Source organism: Neopsephotus bourkii, unplaced genomic scaffold (assembly GCF_033783945.1).
Source record: "Neopsephotus bourkii isolate Nb327-2 ecotype Australia unplaced genomic scaffold, CSIRO-AGI_Nbou_v1 NB_1760, whole genome shotgun sequence".
Taxonomy (NCBI): domain Eukaryota; kingdom Metazoa; phylum Chordata; class Aves; order Psittaciformes; family Psittacidae; genus Neopsephotus; species Neopsephotus bourkii.
In genome coordinates, this window is record NW_026902234.1 from 9,437,580 (window position 1) to 9,463,170 (window position 25,591).

Sequence of the window (25,591 nt, forward strand, 5' to 3'; positions counted from 1 at the left end):
CCAGGAAAATTTTATATATGCCTGTGGAGTTCTCCCTTGTTTCCTTGGTACCCACTCACGGTTACTTTTGGAAACAAGACGCTAGTTAAAAAGGACTTCTGACACCCTTATGTCTGTTCCATTACACTGTTATTCACTCTAGTTAAGTAGCTCATAATTTCCAAAGCAGATCAAGGCAGTGCAGCCAGTCAAGTTCCGTTTCCTCGCTATGCTCTGAAAGAAAGAAAGAAAAAAGTTCCACAGTAAGATGACAGAAGCCTCATTAGAAAGCACACACTCTGCTTATCCTTGCACTGGAAAGGAATCGGACCTAGACCATCAGCTAGTTGAAGCCCAAGGAACCTCAGTGAGTATCTAGCAGCAGTTCATGTCATTTTTGCAATTACGTGACCAGGGTAGGTAGGACTTTACACAGGTACATGGGAGTAAGAATGGTGCGAAACTGTTTATTAAGTCCAGCTTGCGAATGTCTCACCACATTTTTCTTGCAGGAGCTGACGGGCTGCCTGCTGTTCTCTGACCTGAAAGGCAGTGTGAAATAGATTCACTCCCCGTCTGACCGAACTGACTTGACACAGCAGGTATCGTTTTGCTGAATTATCACCCTTCCCTACAAACACTCCCACGAAAACCTCGTTAAGAAGAACCCGGGTTCCACCACGGCTACGCTGAGGCACGGAGCTGGACACGCGCTGCTCCGGCCGAACTGAAGCAGGGCACGTCCAGCCCCAAGCCCCGCACCCCCGGCGCCCCAGCCCGCCGCACTCACCCCGGGGCCGCTCCAGCGACACCCTCCGCCTGGGCCGGGCCAGCAGCGGCCGCAGAAGTGACCCTGCAGCCCGGCGAGAGCCGGCGGAGTCACAGATTGGGACCGTGCCGAGCCTCTACCCGCAGGCCCCTCCTCTTCCTGCCGCGCCGGCTGTAGCTACCCCGCTCGCCTGTTGTTTCCCGGCACAAGCGGTGCAGGGTGTCGGGGTGACAAGCGTGGGGGGGTTGTGCCCGCTCCCTTCAGCGCCCTCCCCACTGAGAGGCGGAGCCGCCGGTTCCCCGCCCGCGGCCGGGGGCTGTGCCTATGGCCATGCTGAGTGGAGCAGCAGCGGTCGTGGCCCGGCGGTGCGGCCTCGGGCGCGGGCCCGGGCCCGGCGGGGGAAAGTTGGCAGCGCGACGGTGTTGCAGCGCAGCGCGGCGGCGGGAGTGGGTGCCGCCGGTGGGGTGGGACAGCGGGATCGTGGCTTACAACAGCCGCAGCCGGACGAAGGAGCCGCTCGTACTGGCCAAGGACCGAGTGGCGACCTGGTAGCGCCTTGCAGCGGGCGGGCGGGCGGGAGTTACCTGGGTGGCCGGGCAGAGATGACGGTGCGGTTTGCCTCTCCTCTGCGCAGGTACAGCTGCGGGCCGACAGTGTACGACCATGCACACCTCGGGCACGCGTGGTGAGTCGCTTCCTAAGTCACGGCGGAAAGCGGGCACACTGCGGGTGGGAGCCCAGTAGCTGGAGTGCGGGTACCGCCAGGCCTGCCTCGGTACTGAGCAGCCTGTATCCGGGTGACAGGCTCAGACCCCGCTGGGAGCTGCTGGCCCTTTGCCTCTTGGTCTGCATAAAGGGCAAACAAAATACTGTTTGTTTTCTTGTTTGTGTGTTTGGGTTTTCCCCCTCTAGACCTCATGAAGAATGGAAGGCGCTGTTGGTGTAGGTCATCCCAGGCGGAGATGCAGTAGTGGGGTGGGAGGCATTAAGAACATGTCTTTTTTTGCTAGGCATGGTGAGTTGTTGCAGATTTTATCAGCTCTTGTGCAGAGGAGCTGGGATGCTGGAGCCTCTTCTCTGTGAAATTACAGTTTTGCCTCAGATTTAGTTCAGACAAGGTGTTGGCACCAAGGAGAAACTGTTCAGGGTTGGCAATTCTTTCAAGTGCTTTCAAGTGTTTACTGATAAACACATCTGTTCAGTCATAGAAGCACAGAATACCAAATTGGAAGGGACCTCAGGGATCACCAGTCCAAGCTTTCCAGGCAAAGCATAACCCAGACTAGATGTCCCAGCACCCCATCCAGCTGAATCTTACAAGTGTCCATCCTTGTGGAGTCTACCACTTCCCTGGAAAGTGTTCTTAAAGCTCAGAAAGGCCTTTTTGCATAGTAATAGTTCAGTGGCTTACTGTGTTTAAAAAAAAAAACCCAAACCAAACAGCACTGTATTTTTTTCCATAGGTCATTAGAATAATTACAATACTAAACTAGCTTCATTATAAGTAACTTCAGAAAAGTACTTTAAATACACCAGGGCAGGTTTTACACCGATGCAGCTGATGAGAAGACATGCAGCAGGCTGCCTGCTGCTTCCTATGAAGTCAAGGGGAGTCACTAAACATATGAAAATACAGTTGGCAACCTCACCTTAAACGCTGCTGTTCTGTTGTGTGTATGTGGTGATGTCTTTTTCCTTCTTGCTTAGCAGAGAACTGATCTGATATTTCACCACTGATACAAGAATCAGAAAATGATATCTTAGTACCTTCAGGAGAACTTTAAAAAAAAAAAAAAAGTTGTAGCAATTTGTGCTTTTAAATCTACAGTTGCTGTAATACAGTGTAATACAGCCTATGTTACAATTTACCTTGAAATATTTACCATTAAAAAATAATCACTTGAGAGCAACTGTATAAAAAGATGCTAATAAATTGCTTCATCACTTAATTGAGGTTCTGTAGTATGATAGGGCCCATCCTGATGTTGTGTAACAGGAGAGGGAATTGTAGGAGTCTTCCTGTCCAAAGTGGTATAGTGGATCTACAGCACAATGTTTGTAGAACCGGAGAACTTCACCTTTTGGTCTTGCAGCTCTCTGGCTTTTAAATGTCTGGTTTTGTCAGTGGTTCTCCTTGTTCTCCTGCCTTTTGATTAAAGGCTTGCTCTGCCTGTTCTTCTTATCCATCTCCTCTTACCCTCTTTCTAAGCTACAAATTTCAAGTTTTCCTGATGTGAGGTTTACCCTACATCTGTGTCATCTGGGTTTGACCATTTCACTTACTGATTTAAGACAGAATATTTACAGCTGAATCTTGGCTCTGGAGGGGTGTATCATGCAGATAAATAGCAGTATACTCTTTCTGCTACCTTGTCCTCACCTTCATATATTGTTTCCTGTAGTGCTGCTGTGCATCAAGGTACCTGCACTGAAGACCTTCCTCTCTTTTCTCATTAGTTAACCCCTCCAGTGTGTGAGGAGTTGGCTCTTCCTTACCAGTGTCTGTGGTCTTGCACACATCAGTGGTGACATCCTGCTGCTTGGCTCATTTGATAAAGATGGTGGAGCACTCTTGATTTTACATGGGTTTTTAGCAATAATTGTATATTCTTTCCCCAGTAGCTATGTCCAGCTGTAGAGCTCTGGTAAGCACAGCTGAAGCGCATCCTACTGATGCAGGTCTACAGGCCAAGAGATGCACTGGGAAAGAGCATGAAGTCAAATAGAGTTAATGGTTGTTGCTGCTGTGCTGCTCTTGTAAAATATCATTTTGTTGTACTCTTGCAACATGTTATCATTAGAATCCCTTTTTCCCCCCTCCTTCTTGCATTTGACTTGCTGCAAGCACAGCGTAATGGAAATAAGCTTGAGATCCTTGGAAAGAATTTGAAAATAATGGCATTGTTACTTTCCCCCTTCTTCCTTCCCCTCCACAAGGATTTCTTATTTCTCTAAATAATCCAACTTTCTCAATGATGCTGTGCTTCTAGCCTTCAAAACAGATGCCTCAGTGCAACATCCAAAACTCATTCTGTATCAAGAAAAGAATCAGACAGGCAGATAAGGTCCTTTCCAACCCTAACTATTCTATGATTCTATGATAATGCCATCTTTTCCCTCAGTTCTGAGACTGGGTTTGATCTTGCTGGCGTGAGCTGCAGTCTTGGTTGACATCCGGGCTCCTGGCTGAATGCTTGGAAATAAGAGTAAAACCAAGCATGAGAAAAGGTTTCATTCAGTTGCTTGTGCCTGCTCTGCCATCCCACTGATGCGGACTCTCAGGTTTTTTTTCTTTTTCAGCCCTGAAGTGGTAAGAACCCTAATTTCTGAGGTGTCAGGAGTTCTGCTCTGACTTTTGCAGTGCTGCTGCTTCTATCAATTTGTTTGGAAGATCAGAGGAGAGGAAACCATGCAATATTTGTGTCAGCTCTGGCAGCTACGACTGCAGGGCTGTTTAATAACAAGCTTTTGATGTTGGCGTTGTTCCTCTGAACAGGGTCCAAAGACTGATCTAATGCTCTTGTGGAATCATGTTGCCACATTAGATGAACCTTACTCCCAGAGAGCTGGTGTTCATTAAAAACTCTCCCTGGCAGCATGGCTTTCAAAAAGCTGTTTTCAACATGGGCATAGTGCAGACAACAGAAAGTGTTTTTCTTCATCAAACATCAAGATACTGCACATCCATAAATGTGAACCTTAGTGCCACCTGGTCCCTGCAGCTAGAGGGAAGGATGCAAATCCATTTCCAGTATTTACTTGTACTTCTTTGCTCTCACAGCCATGGGAGTTGCAGTTCGTGTGATGCTGTGAGTGAAATAGGAAGCTGTAGGTCTGTGAGTCTCCTTTTGGGCTCGTTTTCTCCAAACAAGTGAAGGCTGAGGATTCTCATCACTCTACAGGGCAGACATATTGCCTCTAATCACTATCTGATATCTCACCTAATAATTGGTTTTACTCAGTCAAAGTATGTTTTGAGAATTATAAGTGGCTAGTCTGAGTAGAACAAGGGGCCTCCACGGCCCTGTGCAGTTGTAGGTACATCAGTCTATCAGCATTGAATCTTCTGGTTTGTGGCAAAGAGATTGCATAATTTTGAGGATTTATTCTCAGGTGTAAACAAAGCAAAATAACCCACAGCACAACTCTTCTTTGCTATCGGGAAAGATCTGTGGTGGTGTGTGAATGAAATAGTTTATTGGTGGCTGGCAGCTGTAGTTGTTACTCAACCCTAAGCAACGTTCATTTGCACCTTATTTCTCCCTGTTCTTCTGCCCTGTGGCTTTTGAAAACCTGTTAGAATATAGAAAGCCTGAGGGATGTGTTTCAAGAATATCTGATCTGTGTGTCTTATTGCATACTGCTGCTTTGAGAGAGCCTCGTGGCTCGTGTACCTTCCAGTGCACTTCAGCACTTGAATGAAGAGGTGCAACAAAATAAAACCCTCAGAAAATTTGATGTAATGTGTCACTAATGCCAGAAGAGGGTAGGCCAGTTCAAGGGAAATTTGCTTGACTTTTGTGTGGGTGGTAACTGGTTTTGGAAAAGCACTTTATGCACTGAAGACCTTTTCATTCATCCAAGTATTGGGGTATTTCAGTTGTCCCTGTGGCTGTTGGTACTGTTGATTATTTTTGTTTAAGTTTATTCTTAATACTGCATGTTTAAAAGCTCATGGTTTCGTTGTGTTGTTTTTTTTTCTTCCTTTTCTCTTCTAGCTCCTATGTTAAGTTTGATATAATTCGAAGGATAATGACTAAGTATTTTGGAATTGAAGTTATCATGGTGATGGGAATCACAGACATAGATGACAAGATAATAAAAAGAGCCAATGAGGTAGGTGTTTGCTGCAGTTTTGACTCAAACTTTTGATATTTTCTACAGCTGCTTACATAGGAAAATTAACCGGAGTTTGTTTGTGTTTTTTTGATGAGTGTTGCTTATTTTAATTAGTAGATGATAAATGTTGAGACTTCTGGTCCCCTCGCGTGGCTGTAGTGGGGCTGGGAGTCTGGAGGGCTGAGTGTTGGGGGTAAATGGGTGCAGAGTTCTGTGGCAGAAAGAGGTGGGAGAACTATGTTACAGCACCCGTGGCCAGTGTCCTCCTGCCCTTGCCCTCTGCCTAGGAGGCCAGTGGGGAACAAAAAGCTGGGATGAATCCTCAGAAGAGTGAAAGGTACCTTTTCCCAAAAGCAACCAAAAACTTAGCAGCCAGGAGCCTCCTGGCTGAGTTCTGGAGAAGTGTTGGTTATTATCATTAAAGGCAGCATTGCCACACACAGGGCTGAGGGTGGTTCCTGAAAGGTGCTGAGCACCACCTAGCTGCAGTGTCAACACCTTGGAAAGCTTTATCAGTCTTGTCAGGATTTGTCACCTACATAGAAGGTGCCATTGATTATAGGGGTAAGTCTTGATAAGACCTGGGCTGTGTGATTCTCAGTTGGATTTTAATCAGACCTTTTCCACCAGCTGATCTTGGTGAATGATTATTCCTTTTTTTTTTTCTTTTATTTTTTTTTTTTTTTCCTTTTTAAATGCTTTCTGGATCCTGAAACACTGAAGAATGTATTCTCTGTTCTGTACTGTGTTTTGAGTTTGCTTGTTTTAAGAATCTGTAACTCATGTCTATGGATCATAAATGAGTGTGTTAGATCAGATTGCAGTTGCAAGCTTTTCTTGGAGCCAGAGAATTTGACAGCTGTCACTTTTATTTAATCTTTAAGTAAACAGTTACTACTGCAGTTAAATATAGGGTGCTGCATTGAAATGAATACTGGCTCACTGCTTCTGTGGAAATACAAGTGTGTTCCCTTAGTCCATTTACTTGCAGTTTTCTAAGACAGTTTAATCAAAAGAGACAAGGCCCATCCCCTCAAAAACCTCAACAAAACCCCAACCCAACTAAACCAAAAAGCCCCACACCAAAACCCCGGGTGTTTTAAATCTATATGTATGCGTTTTAAGTTTTTTTTTTTCCTGTTGTCAGAACGTTAGGGGGAATTTTGTGTTTTAGGAGGCAGAAATAATATGATGTTTTAAAAGAATTTGTGTTCATTTACTGCATTCTTTGGTTGCATGAAGTGATCTTTTTCATGCCTTTTTTGTGAATTTTTTGAAATGCCGATTCTGCTCTGCACACTCTTTGGATGGCCAAGGCCTCTGCCTCAGTCCTGACTTTGTTGTTGGGACCTCTGTACCTGAATCATTATAGTGGCAGGATCAACATGTCTGAACTTGTTATCCATCCTCTGTTGGGATTCATGTAGAGAAAACCTGCAAGTTCAGCATCTAATCTGTGATGAGCGTGCTGCACACAGTAATCCTTTGAGAGAGACAGATGAGTCTCTGTCTTGAACATCCATCTGTAGGGGAGGAGTTTCCCCATCTTCCTCCTACAGTCATCTTGTCTTCTGTTGATCAAGGAAGCAGCTGAGCATCTAGGGAGATGAGTCTCATTGCTGGGGTTTGAGGGAGCACTCCTGGTCTGTAGGTGGAAGCATACCTTTGTTTCTCAGTGCTGACCATCTTCCTGGTTTCATTGCTGATGAGCATCTGGTTTGTCTGTGCCTTGGCTTGTGCAGGAGCTTGTCCCAGTAGTGGTACCCACGTGTGCTCCAAAACTCAGACCCCTTAAAGCTGCTTCAGTAATTAGACATGATGAAACTGGATTTATTTTGTTAATGATTCAGTTATGTGCAAGCTGGAGAGACTGACAGTACGTTGTTTGCTGCATAGTAGGTTTTCCTCAGAGAAAATGTAAAAGCTCACATTTGAAACACTTTGATACCATCCTTTTGTTCACGAGGGTAGGTTTTGCTGTCGTAGATCTTTAAAGCCCTGGCCTCTTCTGAATATCTGAGAATAAGTATCTTGTCATGTGTAAGTTTTCTCTTTTGGGTTGCATGTTCTTGTTGCATGTGTGAGGATTCCTGTTCCTGTCCATTGCCTTGTGACTGAGGAATGTGGAGAAGGTGTTAGAGAAGTGCCACACTTCGCAAAGTGTGGGACTGACTTTTGATTCATTTCCCCTGATTGTACCGAGATCTATGAGTAACCATGATCAGCTGAAATAGCTTATTTTTCTTGATCACTGAAAATTAATGTCTTGTCTCATCCTGCAAGTCTCTGATTTGTCTTTATGACATGTAGGTGGTATCAGTGTCCCCTGCTAATAAGTTTAATGAATTTCCCATCCTGTGTACAGTAGTATGTCTTGTCACTGGAAATTGAAACCATCTCAAGAAGAAACTAATGGGAGAGGGAAGGAGTTTATTATTTTAGTCATTGGTTGCTGTCTCCTAAAATATACATTTTAATATTTTGGAATTCAGAAGTGTAAATGAAGTACCGCTTTTGCTACATATAACTCGCATCTCCTCCTCATGGATGTTAAGAGTAACAAGCCTTTCTGACTCTTTGTCTTGGGGGTTCTGTAAGTCTTCCAATTTGATAATTCTGTCTAATAAAAGATTGCAATATTTTATATTCTTCCTTTGACTTATGATTTACTGATCAGCCTCTCTCTTTCAGATGAATATGTCACCAGTAGCCCTTGCTCGTATTTATGAAGAAGACTTCAAACAAGATATGGCTGCCTTAAAGGTACAGATATTCAAGCCTCTAAATTGTAGAGCATTTTAAAGTAGTTATTTTGGTAAGGAATCTGATTTTGACAGTTTGATTTGAAAAAAGAAATTTGTTTGCTGAAGTGTTGCTTGGAAACTTGGGATTTGGGAGTACCTATTTACTTTTTCATTCTTCTGGAAAGATACTGCACACCTTTTGAATAAGGAAATGGGGAGAAGCAAACCCTACCTTTGGAAGGAAACAATTACATTTCTTTAGCAGCACAATTGGGGTTTTTATCCATGCAATTAGTCTTGGTTCACAGATAATACATATTTACTATAATGCAGAAATAGCCTGATACAAGTATAGGAAACATGTAATACTCTTTCATCGACTTAGGGTGACTTTGTTCCTTGTCCAAACTGTTTGTCAGAAGCAGGGAGCAAGGCACTGAGAAAAATTTTCCACCATTTTCTTTTTTTCCTTCAGGGTATTATCTTAAAGGCTGCTTGTGCCATTTCAGTTATACTTGCTTTTTTTTGTTTTTGTTAAAAGAAAAAAAAAAGATAAAATTGAGGACAGTGTTCTTTAAAGTTTGTTTCCTAGAGGGGGGGAGCTTGTTGGCATATGTTTCATACAGGCTAATGAGGTGTTTTTCTTTAAGGTCCTTCCTCCTACAGTGTATATGAGAGTGACTGAAAATATTCCTCAGATAATTTCCTTTATAGAAACAATAATTGCTAATGGCCAAGCCTACGCAACCTCACAAGGTAAGACTTGTAGCAAGGCAACTCCTTGTTCAGCACATGTCCAGGAAATCAGTGCTGCTAGTAATCCTGGTTTGGGATCAGATGAGATGCCCTGTGCCAGGCTTTCCTGCTGCTGATTAGCAGACTGGGTGTGAGCAACCCGTTTGCGATGACATGAGTGGGCAGAACAACTGTTACTCAATTTCTAAGTTAAATGTAGCTTATCAATTAATATAACTGTTCACTCTAATGAAGTGCTGTCTAAGCCTCTGTGAGGAAGTCCTGGCCTGGTTCCTACAAGAGAGCTTGGGGGAACCTCTTAGCTCTAAACATGATGAGATTATCACCTATGTGCTGTAAAAAATGTGCCTGCAAAGCACAGTATGTGGATTTTATTTTTTTATTTATTTTTTATTTTACTGGTAGAATTGGTGGTTGTAGAAGGATTTGAGTGCATTGTAACTGGAGTAGCAGTAGGCTGCACTGCAGTCAGGGAGGCGATTGCTGATTGTGTATGGGCAGGGGAGAACCTGGGGAGATGTGCAGAATACAAAGTTATTCTGTATGCAGAATGAGCACATACAGTGAGGTTACTGAAAAGCTGGTAATGTGGAAACATCTGCTACTATTTCTGAATTTCTAAATTGGAATAAAATGGAAGTTGAAGGGCATTTTGTTTTGCTTTCAGGGAAGTATTCTGTCTTCCTCATGATTGTGCCATATCTTTGCTATATCACTAAACATTTCTTTTCTGTTAGGCAATGTTTATTTTGATGTTAAGTCTTGGGGAAAAAGATACGGAGTATTAACTACTATTTCTTCTGATACCCAAGATGAAGCAGGTAAGTTCTTGGCACCAACTTGTTTGTATTAATGTCTCATTTGAACTTGTAACGTATCTATGTGTAAACTTTCATTCTGGAGCAGTTTTCTAACCTGTTGTGTATATCCAACTTTTTGGTTAATTAGGACTACATTGCTTTCATAATTATTTATTGAGGCATTCACTGTTGACAGTGCAGGAGGAAACTTGGCCTCATTTTATGCTTGGCTCCCTCTGTACCTTTGTTCTGGTACCTTAGAACAATTAGGATTCTTAATCAATTATTTAATACTTGGGAGTGGTACATATAAATTTCATAGTGATGTGATGGTCTCAGCTGTTGCACAAACCAGCAGTGAGATACTCAAGGGTAAATGCAGGGAAACTTCATCTGGTGTGTTACTGTTTGGGCAGTTGTACTCCTTTGATTCCTGATAACTGGATGAATGTGCTTTGTTCATTACTTACGATACTTACATTACCAGACTACTTCTAAGCAGCCTATTTGTGTGAGGGTGAGCAATCTGTTGCCTATACCCTAGGTTTTGTGGTTTGTTTTTTTTCTGCAGTTGTCTGGCTGCTGAGCAGGATTGCTGATCCTCTTGGCAGTTTCCCAAAGTTAGGTCTGATCAGGTCTCTGACCTGAAAATTTGATGTAGGTCTCATGCATCCTTTTGCATGCTGAAGTTCAGTATTTCTTCATTGAAAAAATCCATTTGCAGTTACTGAAAATGCCTGGCAGGCTGATGCTCAGGTGAATTGCAGCCAGAAACTTCTCACAGCCCCACTCTGGAGTTGTTTCAGCATTACAGCTCACAGAGGGAATACGTTTTGTCAGCGGTTATTCAGAGACAGTTACTGACTGCAAAGGCAGCCAACAGCTTCCGGGACTGTACTGGGAAAAGCACTGCCAGCAGGTCAGAGGAGGTGATCCTTCTTCTCTGCTCAGCACCGATGAGACGTGCCTGGAATCTGGGTCTGATGCTGGGCTCCCCACTGTGAGACAGACATGGACATACTAGAGAGAGCCCAGCAAATGGCTGTGAATGAAGTGGAGGTACTGGAGCATTTTCATATGAGAAAAGGCTGAGAAGGTTGGGACTGCTCAGGTTGGAGAAGAGAAGGCTCAAGGGCATCTTACCTGAGTGTACAGACATGGGGAGAATAAAGAAGATGGAGCCAGTCTTCTCTCAAGTGGTGCTTGGTGGCAGGGCAAGAGGCAATGGGTGCAACCTGAAACACAGGAAACTGCATTTAAAGCTTAGAAAAACCTTTGTTACTCTGTGGATGGTTAACAGAAGAATATGTTTCCCAGAGAGGCTGTAGAGTCTCCGTCTTTGGAGACACTAAAAATCCAACTGGACACAGTTTTGGGCAGCCTGCTGTAGCTGAGCCTCCTCTGAGCCAGGGTTTGGACTAGACAATCTCCAGATGTGCCTTCCAGCTTCAGTTGTGACTGATTACCCGTTTTACCCTGTTTCCTTTCAAGTGACTTACAACTAAATTTACTGTTAATTTCTAAATATTTTAACTGTTGTTTTGCTTATAACCAAGAAAAGAAGGTTTTTTTGTGGCAGTTTACTCCAGGCAAAAGAGGAAAGGAGTCAACAGATACTGGTCAGCCAGAGCTTGGCAAACTGGTGGAAGAGCCAAGATGAAGATTCAGTGGATAAAACCAGGGATATATTTCTGTCCCTTTATTTCTTATCAGTTTTGAATGATGAAACAGATGTAATGGATTTTTGTAATGTGCTTCCCTTAATATTGCATGACATTCTGAATAAAAACTGACTCTGTGTAATATCAGTAAAGTAGAAGCGAAATGGCTCAAGAAAAATGACCATCTAATAGATCTCCAAAAATAGCTGTGAATCATCATTAAAATGTGTTGATACTGGAATGCTCCAGGGATTAGTTCAGACCCAGTGATACACCGTGAGTTTGCTAGGAGTCTGAAATAAATAAAGTAGTAAATCTGGTGTCAGCTGCTGGTAAATCAGATGAGAGACGTTAAATAAGGGAACTGAAAACGTGCAAGTTGCTTGCCAAGCTGCATCCGTTTAAGCCAAATTGATGTACTGTCCTGTACCAGTCAAATGTGAGATGATGTATTTGTCAGAAAAAAAAAAAAAAAGCAGAGTTTGGAACCCTGTTCTAGTTTTAGTTATTACCTTTCTAGTTGTTATTACCTTTCTAGTTGTTATTACCTTTCTAGTTAGTTGTTATTACCTTTCTAGTTGTTATTACCTTTCTTGTTAGTTGTTATTACCTTTCTAGTTGTTTGTTATTACCTTTCTAGTTGTTTGTTATTACCTTTCTAGTTGTTTGTTATTACCTTTCTAGTTGTTTGTTATTACCTTTCTAGTTGTTTGTTGTTACCTTTCTAGTTGTTTGTTATTACCTGCCTTTCCTGCAGCAGTACAATCTGTCCTGGGAAACTGGCTGATAAATAACTAAATGAATGATGTAAAACTGGAGAAGTCCAAAAGGACTAAAAGAAAGGATGATTGAAGAATCTTGAACCCATCTTTTAGCCTGCAGAAATCTAATTCGGCATACTATTTTTTTTTCTTTTTTTCAAATGGTTGAGAAAATGGAAGCTCGGTGTAAGGGAGGAAAGCTGCTGGAAATGAAGTTGAGCAAAAGAGGTTAAAATCTGAGTAATTCACTAAATACATGCCCACTTGCTTGCTTTTTTTTTTTTTTTCTTGGAGACACATCTCATAAACATTTCACTATTCTTGGCAGTTAATACTGATAAACGACATGGTAAAGATTTTGCCCTATGGAAGGCTGCTAAACCTCAAGAGCTATGTTGGGCTTCTCCCTGGGGAAAAGGAAGACCTGGATGGCACATAGAGTGTTCCACAATATCGAGGTCAGATTCTTGGCTTTTAAATCTAGTGCTGTTTTTTTTTATTTTGATTGAGTACAGTGGTAGCAGCAGTACTGAAAGTGATTTTTCTGATCAGTAGAACACCAGTTTTGATACGAACATTTTGTGCAATTGTGCCCCAAACTGCTCCACCTTAAGGGGCATAGCTCTCTTGCTGGATTTTGGCACTTTTTCTTGAGAGAGACTCTGAGCTTAAAATATGGCATGCAGGATCACACAGTTGATTAGCAAGTCTTTAACTTGAATGGAGTAAGCAGAGTTTTAGGGAAGGGTATGGTATCTCTTTCATTTGCCTCTGTTCCACTTGTTGCAGTCTCTACTGGACGTAGTTCAGCACATGGTGCTGTGTCAGAAGGACAGGGTATGGGAATCCGTCCTGGCTCCTGTGAGTGCATCAGGTCTTGTTGGCCTTAACTGCAGTTTTGCGTTATTTGGCTTTCATTAGAAGTCAGCTGCAGTATTAAATATTCTCATTTCTCTATGGAAGTAAATTCTGTGGGCATGATGTCAACTGAGTGTAGTAGCATTTTGCTTGTAGTTGGTTTAAATTAATTTGCTCTTAATTTGGAGCATTATTTTCTCCACGGGATGGTAGTACTTTGTCCTACATTGTATTAACTTATGACCTATTAATTTGTGTTTCTAAAAAAGAGACTTTACATTTTCTCTCTTGGAAGCTTGTTAGTGGTGCTTAGTTCTGCATTAGTCTCAGATCTTTTTTTTTGGAAGCTAATTACAAATTACTTAGATCTGGCCCTGTGTAACCAAAGTTTTCAATTCACACTGAAAGCAGATGGAACAGATGCTGTAGGTTTCTCTTTCATATTCTTTGCTGGTCACCTGGGGTTTTTAGTCATTACTACTAGATTGTGGAAAGCATTTATAAGGGTGACTTCCTGTCTGTAAATAGTTTCAGCACTGTTAAACAGTTCTTTAGAGCAAGTGAAGTACACAAAAACATAGAATCATAGAGTGGTTAGGGTTGGAAGGGACCCATTTTAAGCAATACCCGCTTACCTGGCTGTTTCGCCAAAAGTCTCAAAGCACTTTAAGCTAGGTGAGCTCATTTTGAAAAGCCTTTGAAGTGTGCCTGAGAGGGTGAATGAGGAAGGTGTGGGTCTCTAGTGCAGCCCTGCAGGAGGTAACCACTTGCTGTGACTTGGGTCTGATTTCCTCTCCAGAGCTTCCCTTGAGGTGAGGTGGTCTTGCTCCTCCTGCCCCTGAGCATTCTGCAGATCCATCTCTCCCCAGCTCTTAATGGTTTTGTTGGAGCAAACTACAAGTGGCCAGTGCTCCTCTGTAGATGGTGCAAGGGAGGGTGTGAGCTGGAGCCCCTCCTGGGAGGATCTGTGCTTAAGCTGGGTTTGGAGCAGACAAGAGGAAGCAGAGGAGTATAAGCTTGAGAAATGGTAACAGCTAGTCTTTCTTACCATCTCTCCTTGTTTTCTTCCTGTGCTCCAACAGCTTCTGCAAAGCCATAACGAGCCAGGGTGGTTTGTCCCCAAAAGGGACAAAAGTATTAATATCTAGCCAGCTATGAGGAGCAACTTGTTAATGTGACACATGGGAAGACTGCGTGTTTCTCTATGCATGCATATGTGGGGCTTGCCTTTAGAAAAATAATTGCTCCTACTAACAAGAATTAATTGTGGCCAGATAGGGGTCTTGCTGCAGCTTTAGTATAAGATTTGTGTGAAGTCTTGCCTTAAAACTGCAGTCATTAAACTGTACACTTGAATTTATGTTGTTTCATTGTATTCTTTTCTGCGTTTCTTTTTACAAAAAGCTTTTGTAGTGTCCTACTTACTGATCAGGAAAATATTGTTACAGTGCAGTGTTTGGAAAGCAGCTGGACATCCATACTGGCGGAATAGATCTTGCATTTCCTCATCATGAAAATGAAATCGCACAGTGTGAGGTGTATCATCAGTGTGAGCAATGGGGAAATTACTTTTGGCATTCTGGTAAGTAAAATATGAATCAACCTGAATGGCCCGGACAAATACAACAGCTTGGGTTTTTTAGGTTTGGCTTTTGTGTGGTATGAAAACAGACGGTCTACTGCAGTGACTAAGTTCCTGTCTGACATGTTCTATGGAGTATGAGTGATTTGTTGGTGTAGCATGTAGATGCCACAGACCCCATCTCTTACCCCAGAATTAACCTCACTGGCTATGCTTTAGTAAACTGTCTGAAAGTGTCTTTTACTTGCTTGGTCTTCAGCATATGGTACTGCCTGGCATTATGTAGAAAAATATGCACGGTAATGCTTCACTGAAGCTTGTGCTGTACAGTGTTTTGAAACTACATTCTTGTCTGATGGTACTAGCACCGTTCCCATTGATGAAAACCTTGAAATTTGTTCTTCTTATTGTGGTCACTGTGGCTCTGGATGGTCAGCTGAAATCAATAGAAAGTCACATTCAAGTCCGTGGTGTCTTTTTTTGCTGAACAGCACTTTATGCAAGATGTGTTGGTGAACTCTTTGAGCTGCTTCTCTAAGAGCTGCAGAGTTAAGCCTGTGGTATACCCTGGGAGTTACTTGAGCTTTCTTTTTTTTATATATATATTTCTATTGTAGAGGATGAATATTGAATTCTAGTTTCAGTTCACAGTGTAGAGCCTGTTGCAAATCAATAGCAATTGTCTAGAGTGTGGTGCATCCTCCAGGGTATGCTTTGCTCCTGAAGTGCTGGGGAATTCACTGTGCTTCCCCTGAGATGCACTGATCACTGCCAGCTGGAGCCGTCTGTTGAAAAAACAGTGAATCTGACTGTTCAAGCTTAGCATTGAAACTATGGGAAAAATACTCTTTGAAGCTAGCTAGCTGAAGAGGAGTCAATCCTTCTTAAACAAGCAGAAAAAAAAATGGGGTAAAAAAATCCCTAACTTGATTCCAAGGGCAATTTGTACATTGAGATTCTCCAGGAGCTGACAGATTACATTCATTAAGTAAAAAAAAAAAAAAATTGCTGGAGGATGATAGTGTGAATTATTTAGGGCAAATGAATCAGCTTCAGAAACAATTTATTCTGGAAACAGACTTCAGAATTTTAGCAGGCTCAGAATTGGAGGAGCAATCCCCATTAGAGGAAGAAAATCCCTGCACTGGGGATAAATCTTCTTAAAGGACTTTATTTTTAGATTACTTGTACTCTGGGAAGAGTGCCAAGCCAAAGTTATGAAAATCCTTGTATTTTGTGATTCTTTAATGAAATCCTTCTAGGTGCTGAAACTCTTGAGGAGGAATATTATTTCAAATTCAGATGTCACCTGTATGTTACAAGGAAAACACAAACTATTTTAGGCTTGGCTGCTCACAGTTGTCAGTCAATATTTAGGAACCTTTGCAAAATAAGAAAACAATTTTCCTTCTCCCAGGAGAAGTTGGGGTTGTATAGCTTGGAGAAGTCTCAGGGGGACCTTATCGCTCTCTACAACCACGTGAAAGGAGGATGGAGTGAGGAGGTGGCTGGTCTCTTCTCCCATGTAAGAAGTGGTAGGACAAGAGGTAACAGCCTCAAGTTGCACCAGGGTAAGATTAGATTGGATAGTAGGAAAAATTTCTTCACCAAAAGAACAGTCAGGAATTGGGTCAGGCTGCCCAGGGGAGTGGTGGAATCACCAGCCCTGGAAGTGTTCAGAAACCATGGAAATGAGGCCCTCAGTGACATGGTTTAGTGGTGGACTTGGCAGTCCCATGATAACGGTTTGCCTTGATGATCTGAAAAGTCTTCTAACGTATATGGTTCTATGATTCTATTACAGAGTAAGAAAAGTTTCTGCTTAAAAATCTAAGTACTATTAAGTGCTGGATTTTGCAGGCCATTAAGTGCCTAAAAATTGTGTTAGCTGTGGGTGCTTGGTAACTTACAGGATAACCCTTTTATTAGGAGAAGCCAATGAAAGCTCTCCATACTTTCCTAAATGTGATGGAGACAATTACTGCTTTTTTCCTGTACAACAATACTGCAAACCAACAGTCCATGTGACTATTGGAAGCTCTAGCAATGCTCAGAGATTGTGTTTTAAAATGAGCTAATTCAAATTAGGCATCATAGCTACATCCCTCCCCTTTTTTCTTAGTCTCCCAAAATCTGGAGAAATAGGGCATGTGCAGAAAATTAATTTTACACTTAAGGGTATTTTGAGCTGGCACAATAAAATTATGGATTAAAAAAAGAGCAACAGCCACCAGCAGTAGTAAGTGCAGAAATTGTTTGAGTTTTGGGAATGTTGTAATGTGAGATTATTGGAAGATCTTTAAAGGTCTTAAAATATTGCTGGAAAGTCAAGGGTAGCAGGTAAGGTACTTTTCTGTGACGCATTCTGAGAAGTGTTTGCTTGCTTGAAGGGAAACATTTTTTTCCTTACATCTCTGCCCATGTTGGTGCTGTTTTGTCAGGGGGTGTTTTGTGGGGATTTTTGTTGGGTGTGGGTTTCTTTTGTACTAGCAAAGCTATTAAAATGTTACGTGTTGCACTGAAATGGTTGGTGCATGTGAACCACAGCGTATGCTGCCTCCAGCGTTTCCAGTGTCTCAGTGCAGTGTTTCTCAGTCAGTCTCCATTCAGAAGCATGCTCATTTATCCTCATTAATTTTGTTTGGTTTTGTTCTAGGGCATTTGCATGTTAAAGGAAGTCAAGAAAAAATGTCCAAGTCATTAAAAAACTACGTAACAGTTAAGGTAATCTGTTTCTGTAAATTGAAGCAATGTATGTTTGTAATATGTAAATATTAATCACAGCCTTCTTCTGAGAAAACTTTGGAGAGTGTGCTTGTGCTGTAGAGAAAGACCTGAAGCAGAGTGTTTCTCTAGTGCTGGTGGGTGTACCTGTTATTGTGGATCCAGATGTAGGAAACCTGCTCAGACTCAGGGCTTGCTTCTAACGTGATCTTGTTGAGAGTGTTTGTAGGAGCAGCATTTGTGCCCAGTACCAGACTTCTGCATTACAGGTTTGTGGTTGGACTTGATGATATCAAGGGCCTTTTCCAACCTAAGTGATTCTGTTCTATAGTGATGGGTTCTTGCCTGTCTGCTCTTAATAGTGTATATGCTTTTGGGACTTAGAAAAGAGCAGACATACTTCCTCGTTCTGCTTTAGGTGAAATGGGACACAGTGTCAGCATTGGGTGTCCCACAAGTGCACTGTGCCAATGGTCTCTTGTATTTTCCTTTGTGGTGACCTTGCTGATGCACATAGAGCTTTGTCTTTTGCAGCCATAAGCCACGTGAATACGTCCTACTGCATCCCAAAGTTTTTGGTGTAGCCCAGAGCAGGATTTCTGTGCTAGGCATGTGCGATACAGCTGTGCTTGGTGCTAGGGTGGCTCCAGTGATGGCTGACACTTATTCCTAGAAGTGGGTAATTTCCTTCCTTTAGACAAAGCTTGAGGAGCTCTTTCAGCACATATGTTCCCCTTTGCCCTCTTGGAAGACTTAATTAAAATCCTTTTAAAAAGGAGTTCAATGTGAGCTGCTTTATTCTTAATTCTCCTGATGCTGTCTGGGTACAATTAAGCCCTGTCTCCCCAAGAAAATCATGGTTTTTGCAGTAATTTCATGAACAGGATGGAGAAACGATCACAGATGCAATGCATGCAATTAGAAGTAACATATAAAAATGTGCCCTCCACATCTGCAGTGGGACTTCTTTGTGCTGAGAAAACAAAAACTTGAGGTCTGTCTCTCTTCCCTTGTGGGTCTCTGCTTTTAATTTCTGCCCTTAGGTGTGGCTAACTAGTATTAATCCTTCCCTATAAGTGACTTTTGGTCTGATCAAACAAATTTCTTCCTGTACAGCCTTCTTGCATCTTGACAGTTAAGCTCTATGTGGAAGTTTTTACGTTCCAAAAGAGGGGAAGCCTGCCTAGGACCTTCCTGTGGTGCTGGCTGCCTGTATTTCAGGCTGTCACCCAGGCACAGTCACCTTGCACCCTCCACATCCAGCTGCCCTGTTTTCACTGCCCCTTGTCCCCTTCTCTGATTTCTCCCCCTGACCTTTTTCTTTCTAATAGCTGTTCATTCTGACCTCCAAAGTCAAGCATATTGCGATCATGCACGGCTGAGCAGCCTGCTTTGAAAGAAGTGGGATGCTTTCTCTGTACTGTTTTAATAAAATGCCAAATTGCCTTTTTTTTTTTTTTTTTTCTGGTTTGGATGGTCATTTGTCAAGTTTGAAGCTATTTCTGTGCTTTACTCATATTGTTCTACCTCTGTATGTTAGTGGAAAGCTTCTGGGCACCATGGGTGCACTCAGTTACATAGATTTTATTTAAAAGGACAAAACCAAACAACAACAAAGCCAAAAACCCACCCACTGAAACAAGCAGTATCAACTGTTTATTTCTTGATTTAGCTTGCCCTGATTGCTTCAGTTATTTCTGGTTTTACTTAAGAGACAGCACATTGCTGGCACTTGGGTAACTTCAGTGTTCAAGCTGGTTTAGTCTGGTAGCAGAAGCTCAACTTTGAAATATGCATCTTTAAGGACATAAATTACGCTTTCCGGATTTTCTCATTTGTGTTGATGTTTTTTTCATGATTTTCTGTTTCAGTGGCACTTCAGTGTTACAAACTTACCATCAGCAGTTTGGAAACTAGACAAAGAGGCAGGAATGTAGTGTTGACAGTCAATCTGCCACAGTGTCCAGCCTTGCTGAGAGCAGAATTGGAAGTGTTGAATGTTTTACCAGTGTACCTTTCAAGCATTTAAATATTTCTTTATACTATTAGTATAAATTACACTAATAGTAATAACTTACTCTGTTGTGTAGTAAACTGTTTGTTAAGCTGGATAAACATTAGGGTATAATTAATGAGGTTTCATAATTAATACAGGTGAATTCTAGCAATATTAAAAGAAGTTATTTTTTTGTTAACTCCCTGTTGTTGCGTATTCTAGTCCTGCAGAAGAGGTACACTTATTTTTCAATAAATCTTTCTTTTTCTTTAAAGCTTTCAAAACTCAGGACCTGTACTTCCCTGCAAGCTTGTATCCTAGGCTTAGTTTGATAATTTTAGTTTGGCGTTTTTGCAAAGGTCTTCGTACAGTGTATGTTTGATCATAATTACAAAGTACTTTCCACTGTCTTATATGTGACATTGTGTGTATGTTTATGTCTTGTATAGATGCACATCTGTCTTATATGGAATTAAATCTTACTTAGTTTAGACTTTAAACCAGTGTTTAAACCGGTATCTTAAACTATGGAGATCGGTTGTCATGTTTGTTTGCCTGAAATATGCTATGAAACTGGTGTAAAGGAGTGGAACAACTCCTGAAGTAATTGTTTGATGTACTGCTAAAGCTTTCCTTTTATGGGTGGAATTTAGGATTTCCTGAAGAAATTTTCATCGGATCAATTCAGGATGTACTGTTTGCGCAGCAGATACAGCTCAGGTGAGATAAAAACCCGTTATTTGTTGAGATATGGCTTTCTGCACACGCATGCTTCCCAAGCTGGCAATGCAGAAGTGTGGTGGAGTGAGCGCACCTTGTGGTGCCTTGCAGTGTCCCTCTGTTGGGTGAAAAGGTTGGCAATGCTCTGAGGGGCTGTTCTTTGGTTCTTTTGTAGAAAAGCATCTTTACTGAGCACAGTACACAGTCATTCATCTAAGTACCTTCCTGAGCTGCAGTTAATTGCGATTCTCAGTTAATTGCACTTTCAGTTAATGAATTACCTCCATCTCTGATTTGCCCCTGTTGCAGTCACTTGTGTTTCGGATACGATCAGCTGGTTTTTGAGCTCCATCTAGGTAGAGCTTTGCCTTATATTCCTGTAGGGTATGACAGGGGCTTGCGAATAACTTTCTGTCTCCCTGCTGTGTTATCATTCTTTGTTCTGTGGAATTACTGAGTGTTCAAGCAGTTCTTTGGTGTAGTGCAGCTCACTTACATCTCGATAACCTAATGATCATCTTGGCTTGGGGAACACTGCTTGTGGGGAGAGGTGTGGGACATTCTGTCAGCTTTGCTGTCTACACTGTTGTATTTCCAGCAGGCAAATGCTACTTTGAACTGGAAGAGGTTTCCATATACGATATGAAAATATTGATTCCATAGCATTTTTACCAGTTTATGGCAGTTTGCCAAAAGCATATGGTAGTTCCCTAACTGTCTGTGGCCCATTGGCCATCCTGGCATAGTAAGGGAATGGTGGAGCACAGGGCAACACCTGCTGTGGTACTTTAGTGGGCCTCTAACTGCCTCAGATGAAGCACCTCTAGCACTGTGACTGGGAAAATGGCATGGTTAAAGCTCTGTGGCTTTGCTAGTGTCTGTCAGCATGCAAGCCTTGATAGAGGTGCAGTCGTTGGACTGAGAAGTATTTTGCTTGTTAATAACTCTAGATGCTTGCAGGAGCTACCTGTCTGATCTTCCTGGTAGAGCCTCCCTCTCCTAAGGCAGCTGAAGGCACTGGGAATGCCATGTATCTGAAATATTTTGAAGCTTGGGATAGTAAAGATACTCCTGGTTATTACCTGCCCATCCCCACTGTGGCAGGAAGGGAGGAGCACATTCAGGTGGGAAGTTTGCTGCAGATCAAGTCGCCATTTGGAGCAGGACAGAGGCAGGCAGTGGGGAGTACTGCCACTGCAGGGTGAGGCAGCAGGATGGTGACATGCAATGGGTCTCTGTCAAGAGATGAAATACATTGTGCACACATAAATGGCTCCCTGGCTGCAGCTGGGAACACTTGGGAGTGTATTTAAAACAGAAGAAAAAAGGCTAACACTTGCAACACCATCATACATATATGTATTTGTCCTGTAAACCAAAGCCAAATGGCTGGCGATTGCTAAGCTGGCCTTGGCAAATAATGGCAGTGCCTTTGCTTTATGCAGTTAAGTGGAGGGGTTATGAGCCTGCTGCAGGCATCAGGGTTATGTCCCAAATACTCTGTTGGTCACCAGAACCACTGCGGTGATCTTGTGAACCTGAGTGAACTGTAACATTTTGGTCCCTTTGGTCTTTAATTACTTGGTGGTGCTAAAAACCATGTGGTTTGTAATTTGATAGTGTAGCAATGATGCAAAAGAGGGAGGGAGCAGGGAGTACAGTAGGGGTTTATAGAGCTGGGTTTGTCGGTGCCATGCTGTGGGTTTGCAGTGCCTGCAGGCAGTGGCTTAGGAAAGTGCCATGAATCAGGGAAGAAGAATGGCTTTAATCAAAACAGGCTTCATCAGGGTAAACTTTCATCAGGTATTCCTCATGGAGTTCCTGTAGCCAGGGTAATCAGTTGAGTAATCTTGTTGGGTATAAGTGATCGCTTTCAATATCTCACTGTTTTCCAGAAGTCTGCATGTAAGTCTTTTTTTCTAAGCTGAGTAAAGCTTAATTTTAAAAACTGGTGTTAATGAGGCCATAATGCAGATTCTTTATTGCATACAAGTGGAAAATCTGACAAACATGGGTCCAGACTTATGCCTTAGTTATACTGGGGTGAATAATATGGAAAGTCTGTTTAAACATTTAGGCTTCTTTGGGATTTGGGCTAATGGAACTGAGATCAGGTCTTGCATCTGGCTGTTTCTGTCCTCTTAGATCTGCCTGCCCCTTGCTCAGACTGTCTGCTCTAAAGAGTCTGTGTCTGGGCAGCATTGTGTAATTGCACAAAGTAGTTGACTGTCATGTATGTAGGACCAGAGGTGAGGTTGCTGTGGAAGCTACAGGTGATGCTCAGTGCTGATGAGATTAGAAATATGCTACAAGCTGTAGTTTGACTGCAGCTTAGTACAGAGGTCAGGCATAAAACGGCGAAACACTATTTCACTGGCTGCAAATGGTGCTTTGATTCAAGTCATCAACTCTGGTGTGATATTTATAGAATTACTGAATAGTTTGGCTTGGAAGGGAGCTTAAAGACCACTTGGTTTCAGCCCCCCTGCCATGGTCAGGGACACCTTCCACTAGACCAGGTTGCTCAAAGTCCCATCCAGCCTGGCCTTGAACACTGCCAGGGATGGAGCATTCACAACTTGGGCAACCCTCAGCTGCTCCGGGCAAACTGTGCCAGTGCATCATCACCCTCACAATAAAGAGCTTCTTCCTAATATTTAATCTAAATCTCCCCTCTTTCAGTTTAAAGCCATTCCCCTTGTCCTGTCATTTCCGGCTCATGTAAGAAGTTCCTCTCCAGATTTCTTGTAGGCCCCTTTAGGTACTGGAAGGCTGCTCTAAGGTCTCCCCAGAGCCTCCTATTCTCCAGGCTGAAAAAGCCCGGCTATCTCAGCCTGTCTTCATAGCAGAGGTGCTCCAACCCTCTGATCATCTTGATGGCCCTCCTCTGCATGTTCTGCAACAGTTCCATGACCTTCGTATGTTGAGGACACCAGAACTGTACACAGTACTCCAAGGGGGGTCTTGTGAGAGCAGAGTAAAGGGACAGGATCACCTCCTTCGACCTGCTGACCTTTTGATGCAACCCAGTATGTGGTTGGCTTTCTGGGCTGCAAGTGCACATTGGAGGTCTCCAAATACAGATCATGGCTACCTAAATTAGAATAGGAACAAAATTAGAGGGGGGATCAAAGATACGCTTTGCCAGCTGAAATCTGGGGGGATGCCTAGAAATATATTCAATCCAAATGGTTTGGAGCAATAACTTTACAGATTCAATAATAATAATAATGCCAAGTAGTGAATGCTTCAGTCAGTTTCCAGACAGTTTTTGAATAAGTCTGATACCTTTCTAGCAGGTATGATACCTTTGTCATATGTAGTGATCATCTTTTATATTGATTTAATTCACCGAGTGTGCATGAAGAATGGAGGTTTTAATTAAATGTGCAAGTAATTGTAAGAAAAGTTGATTGTGACAAAAAATAACAAACTTTTCCTGGAATGACTTTGTCTCAGAATATTGTTCCTGTGTATGACAGGCACCATCCTCTCTGTCATAACATCCTAATAGATGTTTTTTATTTTCTCTGTAGCAGTAGAATTCAGTGACGAGAGCATGGATGATGCAAAGAACCTTCTTCAGGCAATCTCCTCATTTATTAAAGATGCAAATGCTTATATAAAAGGACAGCTGATATGTGACCCTGTTAGAGAAGACATACTGTGGGAAAGGTAAGTGCACCCGTAGTTTAAAGATTGTGATTATGTGAACAGTAGTTTGCTGACAGGCTCAGAGGAATGAACAGTGTGGTGTTCTGAGTTCAGTTTAAGAAGCAGGACAAGAAGGACTGAGAGGCAACCTTCCCTGCCAGCCCTCACCAAGACCAGGGCATTCTTCTTCTCTTCCTAGCTAGCTGCTTTTCCTTGTAGTCTGCTGCATTTAGTTCACTGTGTTTTTAAAATCCTTGTTATTTATCTAGTGTGCCTGTTCTAACACGGGCATCTTTGTCCCTCTCAAGTGATGCAAAAGGCAAAGCTATGACTGAAGTTGTGAGACTTGCGTGTTATAAATAGAATTGTGTGTTAGTGGCTGAAGAAGAGGATGGCTGAAAAGTGATATGCCTTAGGCACATGAGCGTGCAATCAAGCTGGCTGGCACTATGGTGTTCAGCAGAGGAGAGAAGGGGTTACTAAGAAACTGGCCAGGGGCAGAGATGTCACGGGGAACAAAGAAATTGTTGGTTGTGGCCCTGAGGAGGAGAATCTCCTTTGGAGTCCCTTAGGAAAGCAGATCATCTTCCAGGAGAGAGATGTGCTGTACGTTGGGTGTAAAGCTGAGATCAGTGCAGTACTCTGGAGTTGGGGTAAGAGGGGAAGGAGCTGAGCACCCTGAAGCAATGTATGTGGAGACAGTTTTGGGATTGGGATGTAGGATCAGAGGGTAAGTGCTGTAGAAGTGCGAGATGGCTTCCCTGTGGTACCGGCACCTCATGGTTGGGGAGCTTGCAGCTGCACCAGCTAACGCTTGCAAGGAGCACTGAACATGCTACAGGGAAGCAGAGCTGAATTAACTAGTTGTGGTATTTGGCAAAAGCAGGTCCTTCAGCAGGAGACTGCAGGTAACCTGTTGGTGAGAGATAAGGCTGAGAGACATGAGGCACGTGGGGAATTTGAAATGGATTGTCAGTGGGGATATGTGGAAGGGCACAACTTGTGTATCAGTAGATGTAAACCCAACCAAAATGAAATGAAGCTGTTTATTAGGAAAGTGGTAGATATTCAGCATAGAGGGAGAAGCTTGCAGGGAAGAGTGTTCTGAGGAAGGAGTTAGGGCAGCAGCCATCTGATATGAGGGGAGGCATTCCAGGCAAAATCACTCTCCTGGGGTTCAGGATAGCCCCAGAGGTTCTGGGGTAGCTTGAGTTTCCCCAGGTAACCCTACTGCCTCAGGGAGGGAAGAAACAGCACTCTTGAGTCAGTGCTATCGAGGTCCATTTCACCTGGCTGTGTACAAGAGTGTGCTGTCTGTCAGCAGCTGTTCCCAGCTCACCATTTATTCCTGCTGCTGTTCTCACTGCCCACCTCCGAGTGGTGGCAGTGGTTCTGTGGTGATGAGTGCTGGCTGCCCCCTGGCTTTTGATGCCGTTACACAAACAGTCCCACCAGACCTCTCCATCTGGGCCAAGCCAAGCAGAGTCTGGGGTCTGGGATTAGGCTCTCCTGGGAAATGAGGAAGCAGTGCTTGCTTTTGAGCTGGATCCTGCCAACAGGACTCCTGGCAGACCCCGTGTCAGCACTCTTCCCAGGCACTGGATGTGCGTGATGTGCTTTGGAAGAGAAGCATGTTGTTAGTATGAAAAATGGGCTGCTGGAAAAAGAAAAGAACTTAGCAAAATCTTTAACGTGCTTAATATCAGTCTCATTTTTCATCTGACTTTAATTGGCTAAGGCGTTGTTGG

General features: G+C 42.9%; 2 protein-coding genes across 6 annotated transcripts in view; one reads left to right on the forward strand and one right to left on the reverse strand.

Moving 5' to 3' along the window:
- Positions 1-25,591, reverse strand: part of NAXD (NAD(P)HX dehydratase) — a 120,424-nt gene that overhangs the window by 33,853 nt on the left and 60,980 nt on the right. The gene's annotated exons all lie outside the window — the stretch shown is intronic.
- CARS2 (cysteinyl-tRNA synthetase 2, mitochondrial) overlaps positions 929-25,591 on the forward strand; it is a 34,736-nt gene continuing 10,073 nt past the window's right edge. Inside the window, exons 1-11 of one of the 5 annotated variants that reach the window (XM_061377770.1) lie at positions 929-1,296; positions 1,383-1,433; positions 5,467-5,584; positions 8,279-8,350; positions 8,982-9,087; positions 9,825-9,908; positions 12,638-12,767; positions 14,616-14,749; positions 17,406-17,473; positions 20,123-20,189; positions 23,726-23,864. In XM_061377770.1, the coding sequence (XP_061233754.1) occupies positions 1,073-1,296; positions 1,383-1,433; positions 5,467-5,584; positions 8,279-8,350; positions 8,982-9,087; positions 9,825-9,908; positions 12,638-12,767; positions 14,616-14,749; positions 17,406-17,473; positions 20,123-20,189; positions 23,726-23,864 (1,193 nt within the window). In that variant the 5' untranslated portion in view covers positions 929-1,072. The remainder of the gene's footprint in view (positions 1,297-1,382; positions 1,434-5,466; positions 5,585-8,278; positions 8,351-8,981; positions 9,088-9,824; positions 9,909-12,637; positions 12,768-14,615; positions 14,750-17,405; positions 17,474-20,122; positions 20,190-23,725; positions 23,865-25,591) is intronic. The other 4 variants (XM_061377767.1, XM_061377768.1, XM_061377769.1 and 1 more) reach the window with 4 other exon arrangements.